The sequence below is a fragment of the Asparagus officinalis genome, chromosome 4 (assembly GCF_001876935.1).
Source record: "Asparagus officinalis chromosome 4, Aspof.V1, whole genome shotgun sequence".
In the NCBI taxonomy this organism is placed as follows: domain Eukaryota; kingdom Viridiplantae; phylum Streptophyta; class Magnoliopsida; order Asparagales; family Asparagaceae; genus Asparagus; species Asparagus officinalis.
This window is the reverse complement of record NC_033797.1, coordinates 57,035,191-57,043,414: the sequence shown is the minus strand read 5'-3', so window position 1 is coordinate 57,043,414 and position 8,224 is coordinate 57,035,191. Positions and strand designations below refer to the sequence as shown.

Below are 8,224 nucleotides of genomic sequence, written 5' to 3'. Positions count from 1 at the left end.
ATCGGATGCAAAGGCTTACCATGCCATGAGTATACTCGATCGCAGCATGTAATCGATCTGGGTTAATTTCGGACAGACCCCCTGTACTAACACCAAATTGCGGATAGAGCCCCTTTATTTCTATTGTTGCAGATAAGCCCCCTGAACTCTCAACCCCTCATTACTTTCACGTTAAGGTCGTCAATTTCACATTAAGGTTGGGATTCACGAACTGAAACATATGAGCTTCGTAAACCCTTTTTTGACAGAAAAACAAGGGATAAAATTCCTGTTCAATTTTTTTCAAAGATAAGAAAGCAGATCATTAAAAGTCTTAGAAAAGGCACGAGATAGTGTCCAGGTTGTTTTCTTAGTGAAATTAAGGTTCCATAATTATAGAGGTACAAACAAATACCTTCTCCCCAGCATTATCCATGAGGGAGAAGAGAGGGTCTTAGTCGTCATTCTTTCTAAACATCGATACAACTAGGGACCAAAGCCAGCCTTAGACATATACTTATGGTGACTAGAGTACGTTTCAAGAAAAAAAACAAAAAACTAAAAACCAATTTGGCAATTTGGTTACTATAAACAGATTTTTATTATAAATTTACATAATGATCATTGTACAAACTAATTTAAATGGGAAAACTAACAAAGTTGAGAAGTCAGGCGGTATATCAGCAACAGTAGAAGTACATTGGGGTTTATTTGCAATTTGGCAATAGTACGGGGAATCTATCTGTCAATTAGCCCTTTTTCAATTTATGGAACAAAAAGGGCTCAGTAACATAAGCTGTTCGATTTCATCTCAATTTGTACTTAATTTCAACTAGTTAAGTAACTCCAAGGCATAACAAAATCTCAATAAAGAATATTTAAATTTTATATATGTCAACTATCAAATGATATATCCTTCAAATTTTATTAATTAAATCAATTAGCTAATATATAGTAACCTACAAGGTACACAGTGAATACTAGTGTATATCTTACAGGATAAACCCCCCATATCATATTTACAGTATAAAAGTTCATTTGAGAAGATTCTATCGAAGATTTTGCTCATTCCACTGGAAATTGTCGCGTATTACTGTATTAGTGGGGAATCAATAGTTAAATGCTTTACATCTTATCTAATTATAAATAGCATTCATCCTCCTGCTAAGTTAACCAAAACTTCAGACAGAGTTTCCCTTCAACTGTAATAATCACGTAACTTGCTCAGTTTTTACTTATGGAAACGTGATTATTAACTCGGTATTTGTTTTGTAACTAGGCACTAGCAGAAGAAGAATGAAGGCTTTGGTCATTCTTGTTCTGGGGCTCAGTTTGGTAAGCTCATGCTTGGGGATGCCAAGGAAGGTGTTGATTGATGAAATACCAGCTATCAAGAACGCAGGCGCGACACAAGGGCAGGTTGATCGTGGAAATTTTGAGAATCCCGAAACAGTTGGTTACGATATAAATTCGGAGCTTCGCCATCGACCACCAGAATTCGGTCCACCAAGTCCACATGCATGCTGCTAAAAATTAATGGACAGTGGCGTCGAAGAACAAATAACTACATATGTATAGGCATTTTAACTTATAAGCATGCATGGCATATTGTAGTAGGATTTCTGAAGCATGGAGTTTGAAGCGTGATCATGATAGATATCTACATATGTGCAATAATGCATTGTAAACAAATAAATGACGGATGATGTACCTTTATGAGCAGTTATATATTAAGATATGGATTATATTATGTACTGTATTGACTATATCATATCGTTTAATTAATTTTCCAGTTTAATTAGAGAGGAAGGATACCAAATTCGAAAGGAACTGATAACAAAACTAACAAAAGAGCCATGTATAGGGGATGAAGCAAACTCATATAGAAGGCCTTTGGGAGAAAATTTCAAAGAGCAAAACGTAAAAATATGATCATGCATGGATTCATGATAATAACTCCATTTATTAGAAGCTTGTAAAAAAAATCGGGAATAGTCACCTATGTTGACATTATTTGTGGCTAATTAATTCATCTTAACAGTAGATTCAGGAAAAAGAAAACAAGAGGTGTTAATTATGATGCTTTAATCTGCTACTGGACATGCACTAGAAACTTGTAGAATACACCTATATCACGTATATAGTTAACATTGGTGGAATATATTACAAAACCTTGTTTGAACTTGCTCAAGAATGTGTTCTACTGATTCAGAACTACGCATAAATTAGAAAACAGAAGACTCTTATAACATAGTTTTATTTGGTATCACAAAGCCTTGTTTGAATTTGCTATTTTATGTTCTCTATTTGGAGAGACAACATTTAATTAACGTAAGTACAATTCTACATAAAAAAGGAAAAGTAAATGGAGACTTGTTTCCTTTTCAGATACTCTCCTGTTTACTAACTGATACTATAAGCACATGCAATGCTGTATATGTGTTCTCACCTGAATTACTCAGAAGGCTCTATCCCAGTCAGGTACTGGGGGATGCCCTTGATTTCAAAAAAGCTTACTCATCTAGACTGCTCACCATTGTTAAGCAAAATTTCAGAACAGTTTCAAGGATGGCAGAACAGAAGGAATCTATCTTATGCTGGAAGAATTCAGTTGATTAAATCTGTCATTGTAGGGATACAGAATTACTGGACAAGTAATTACTATGTGTTACCCATCAAGGTTCTACAAAGAATTGATAAACTGTGCTCTGACTTCTTATGGAACTGCATGATACATTTAGTCTCTTGGTATGATATATGCAAAGATAAGAAAATGGGAGGTCTGGGATTATATACTGCAAAGGATTGGAATCATGCAGCTGCAATCAAATTGCTATGGATGATTCACATTAAAAAAGATATATTGTGGATTAAATGGGTGCATGAAAATTACATACACCAACTGGATATATGGCAGGTTCAATCAAAAGGAACTAATTCTTGGATGTGGAGGCAATTACTCAAAGTAAGAGATATGGCACTTAGCAAATTTGGTGATAGAAACAATCTTCAAAGAGCTATGGAAAACTGTCATGTAAATGGAAAATTACAGATATCAGCTATATATAATGCTCTGACCCTTTCAGCAACTTATGCCACATGGTCGGATACAATTTGGAGAGGCTTGCACTATCCTAAACATTCAGTTATACTATGGCTAATCACCCTCTCCAGGCTACTGACGAAGGACAGATTATGCAAGATTGGAATGCTAAATGAAAATCGATGTATCTTTTGCTCAGCTCAACAAGAAACATGTAAGCACCTATTTTTTGAATGTCAGTATTCAGCACATATTTAGAATGAAATGATGGAATGGTTAGACTACTCATGGAGATCATGCAACTGGGATCAAGTTATGAACTGGTACAGTACAAATTTGAAAGGAAAGGGATTCATGAAGAAGATGAAGAGAATGACATTGTCGGCTACTGTCTATTGGATTTGGAAGGAAAGGAACTTAAGAATCTTTCAAGGAAAGCTCCATACACCTGCTCAGTTAGTCAGAGAAGTGAAAACTACAATCTTATCAAAGGTGCTAAATGAAAATATTCCTGAACATATAAAGGATAAAATAGGAAAAATGTAAGAAACAGTCTGTTTTTTTTTATTCTTACTAGAGATGAACTGGTAATGATTTGATGTGTTTACACTTTCAAAATTTGGGAGATGAATAAAATTTTTAATTCATTGACCAAAAAAAATGATGTATATGTCGTTGTATTATGTCCTATGATCTCTGTGCTTCTAAAGACAACAGCTTTACTCTTGGAGATTATATTATATAGTGATACATGCTTTTATATTATACAGTGATACATGCATGTGAAAATATCTCTTAACACATCATTTTGTTAAAAGAGCTTATGTGAAGTGTGAAGAATGTTTAGTGCTATATATTAATTCCCATTAATGGAACATCCTACTAGCTCTCTGAACAATATCCTTTTGTCAAATTGTTGAATTCACCGATTTCTAATAATAATATAAGACAGTAGTCATATTTAGTACATAATAGCAAGAAAATGGTAAAAATTGTTATGAGTCCAGCCCAATCGGGGCCCATAAGGATGAGGTCAAGTTGGTTGAATCCTATTAAGAAAACCATAAGGATGAGGTCAAGTTGGTTGAATCCTATTAAGAAAAGGATTTATATGGACCTATTTGTAATTGGAATAGGTTTGAAGGACCTAGAGATAATTTCCTTTATTAAAGGAAAGTATGGGGGCACATGATGGACATCACCCTATAATCAACTTTTGCACAAGAACCAGAAAGCATAAAAGAGAGAAGGGGCGTTGTTCTCGGGGCCATGGAGAGAGAAAAAGAGAGAGAAATTGAGATTCTTGATAGCTTGTTATATTGTAGTGATTCAAACGCTGTTGTCTTCAGAACGACGACGCCATCAATGGTGCGGTGTTCATTTCTTTGCGGGTATTGAGATTTGTGGTGAGACAGGTTTCAGGATTTTTGTAAAACCCCGATAATTTATAAATAATATAATTAATGTGTGATAAATTATGATATGTGGATATTTAGTATGATAAATATCATTTAATGGTATATGAGTATAATACCATGTGTTTTGAGTATGAACGAGTTCATACATGAGAGAGAAAAGAGTTGAAACATGCACAAATGGCCAAACACATGAGTATTGGAAATGTATATATATATATATATGAGTTTTTCACGTTTTTCTCAGTTTTCCTAAAAACCCTAACATCCACCAAAACCCCCAAAACCCTAGTTTGATTTCTTGGAGAAGATTAAAGGCTTTCAAGTGGATTTTCGGGTGATTCATGGCTTTTGGAGTGGAGATCTTTTTAACCTTGCTTCTAACACGTTTTCCTACAACCCCAGTCGAGTATCATCTCTGCTAATCCCCCTCCTAGTTTTCAAAATATTTTTAAAGAGTTTTAAACATGTTTTGTAGAGCCTAAATGACTAGTTTATGAATAAAGTCAACTTCTTTTGTATTATATGTAAAGAGACTAGGTCTTTCTCTGCTAAAAAGGCTGAGAACGATTTTTTTTATAGAAGTATTTAAGACATGAAGATAATTTTAAAACATGGTTAATCTAAAGAAAGAAGTTTGATTTGTTGTTTTTAGCTTTTATGCATGTTTTTAGGGTTTTGAATACAAATCTAATGTATAAAATCATGTTTATAATTGTTGAGTTGTTTCCAAATGTTCATATCCGCTGTGACATATTTGCATACAAGTTTCATGAAGATTTAATCATGTTTGAATCACAAAAACACGATGTGAACATGACATATAAAAAAAATTAAGAATCTGGAATCAGGGTTCACGGTCGACCGCGTGCAGGACAGAGACCTGGGTAGTCTCTTGAGCCCGTGGCGGTCGACCGTGACGGTCGACCGCCAGTTTGTTTTTGACTGTGCATGTTTATAAGGGTTGAAATTGGTTTGTCGAGCAAATCTCTCGACCTTATGATGATAGACTATGATGTTAATGAATGTTAAACACCTGGAATGATATTGAACTTCAGATGTGGTCACGTACACTGAGATTTTATGCATGTATGCTAGATTGTGTTAGATTGACACACTTTTGACATGAGTTAATTTGATAAACACATATGAATAAGGTTGTTCTATACGTATCCGGAAATAGGGAGATGAAACCTATTTGTCGCAGAACGATTGAGTAAGAGTATTACAAAAGTATCGTTATTACACGTATCCAGAATAGGGAGATAATAAAACCTATTGCCGCAGAGCGATTGAGTAAGAGCATTACAAGAGTATCGCTATAGCACAAGATGATTGCACACATAGATGTTTGATCAGTTATAAGTTTTACTTCCATGATAGACTACCCGTGAGTAGGGTTTTTACTTTGAGATTTTTGGTACACCCGTTATGGACGGCAGTTATCTATATACTCCTACCCTTTCCCCTGGGGAGAGGTAGTGATGATCTCGCTAGCACTTTGACGCTCGTTGTTTCCCCTCTTTCAGGCAGCGAGTCCGGCGCACGGAGAGTCGCAGGTTGATGGGATATCTTAGTTGTCCGTTTAGCTATTTATTATATTTTGTAGTTATTGCAGAACTCCACATGTAGTTGATTATTTTCAGACTCTAGATTGGTATTTTATTTCATAGAGTTGAGAGCTATTGTAAGACTTTGTTTATTTGACTCAATGTATTTGAGATTTAGTTCAGACTCAGAGATATATCTATTTTATTGCAGTTGGGCTCATTATTAATATTTCTTGTGCTTCTTCTGTGTATATTCGGTGTTGTTCTATTTCTAGTTTTGCCAGTCTGTACCTTCATCTATTTATTGTTTCCACTAGAGAGATAACGATTGTGATGGTGAAACATGTCGTAGCATGGTTTTTGGTGCTTGGTATGTTTGATAATCCGGGTTTCACCTGGGACTGCAGCCTTGTGTGAACCCTGGGGCGTCACAGTTGGTATCAGAGCCAGGTTCCAATATCCTTATGATCATTCATGTGTCATATTGTGGAGTTTAGGTTAGAGTTTCTTAGGGATCATGTATACAGTCCGCTAGGAATCCTTAGCATGAGTGAGGACGTACTATATATGTACGCGAAAAATCTAATATTTTTTTTTTGTGATAATCTATTTGCTTTGAATAATAAAGCATGATATGAGATATATGTGATACGATTTACTTATTGGTATATGTTATATCATTCATGCTTGAGATCCAATTTACTGCGTAATAAGCTCTACTTTGGAATTATAGATGTCAGGAAGAGGTCATGGACGCCGAGTTTCTCGCGCTAAGGGAGTTGAGCAGGAAGATAGGGAGCCCAAACCACAGTAGGCTCCGCAGTATCTAGTGGATCTCATAGCACCATTGGCAGCTCGTATGGCAGCTATTGAGGAGCAGTTAGCAGCCCAGGTTCGTCAAGAGCCTTCTGTTCATGAAGAGGCACCCATTCAGGAGTCATCTATTCGGGAGGAAATACCAGAGAGGGCACCAGTGGTCCCACCGACACTACCAGTTGATAACGGAGTAGCTGATCAAGAGGCTTGGCTTCGTTTAGTTGAGAGGTATCAGAAGTTAAAAGCACCTAAGTTCCATGGTTCGACGGATTCCATTGCTGCACACAAGTGGAAAGAGGATGTGAGTAACATCTTGGATATGCTAAATGTTAATTCGGTGCAGAAGCAGAGGCTAGCGACTTTCAGCCTCAAAGGCGATGCAGGAGGATGGTATAGGCTTCGCTTTACCCCAGAGCAGAGGATGACGATTTCGTGGGAGACCTTTATATATCTTTTTGATGAGCAGTATGTTTCGGCTGTAGCGAAAGCCGGTAAAGAGTTAGAGCTGGCTCGTCTAGAGTAGGGAGATATGTCTGTCATGGACTTTGAGAGTAAGTTCATGTCATTGCTTAGGTTCACCGGTATGTGGCACACAGAGGAGCGTCAGGCTCAGATGTTCTTAATGGGACTTCATCCGGGGTTGCGCCGGTACATAGTATCTCGGAGGTTTTGTTCAGTGCGAGAGGTGGCAGATGCTGCCATGGCTCAGGAGACTGATACAGCTATATTCAACAAGGGCAAGGACAATAGTAAGTCAGGGTAGTCCGAGGACAAAGGAAAAGGAAAGAGACCATTTGGAGGCTCAGGAGGACCCCACCAGCAGGGTAAGGGTCCACATCAGCAGGGTCCCCATAAGAAGGGTCATCAGCAGGACCAGAGAGCGTAGCAGCAGCGCCGATTCCAGAGAGCTTGTTACAATTGTAACAAGATTGGGCACCGAACGGCCGAGTGCCGCAGCGCACCCGCAGCAGGCCAGCAGGGCAGGACACAGCAGCAGCAGCAGAACCGCGCTTCGGGACGCGGTCAAGGCCAGTAGCTGAGGATAGAGACACCTCCAGCAGTCCCGAGGATTGAGGGACAGGTTCAAGCAGTCCAGGAGACCCAGCAGAGGCAGATGGCACCATTCACTCCAGGTGATGCAGAGCAGCAGACCGGTAGAGTGTATGCAGTGGTACGTCACGATCATGGTGCTAGCGGAGCTGTGGTGGAATGTACATTCCGTGTGAATTCCTTTCCAACACGTATTCTTTTTTATTCTGGCGCTTCACATTCTTTTATCTCCTATGATTTTTCGATTAGACTTCGGCTTGTAGCTCAGCCGTTAGATTTCCCATTATCTGTATCTACTCCATTGGGAGAGATATCTCTGTTAGAGAGTGTTTGTAGGAGATGCATCGCCAGCTTGGACGATTCTGAGTTCA

General features: G+C 37.9%; 1 protein-coding gene across 1 annotated transcript; it reads left to right on the top strand.

Annotated features, from left to right (window-relative positions):
• Window positions 2,408-6,817, top strand: LOC109838753. The gene is made up of 3 exons (XM_020407173.1): window positions 2,408-3,206; window positions 3,303-3,564; window positions 6,721-6,817. The coding sequence occupies exons 1-3, from the start codon at window positions 2,408-2,410 to the stop codon at window positions 6,815-6,817; spliced, it is 1,158 nt and encodes a 385-aa protein (XP_020262762.1).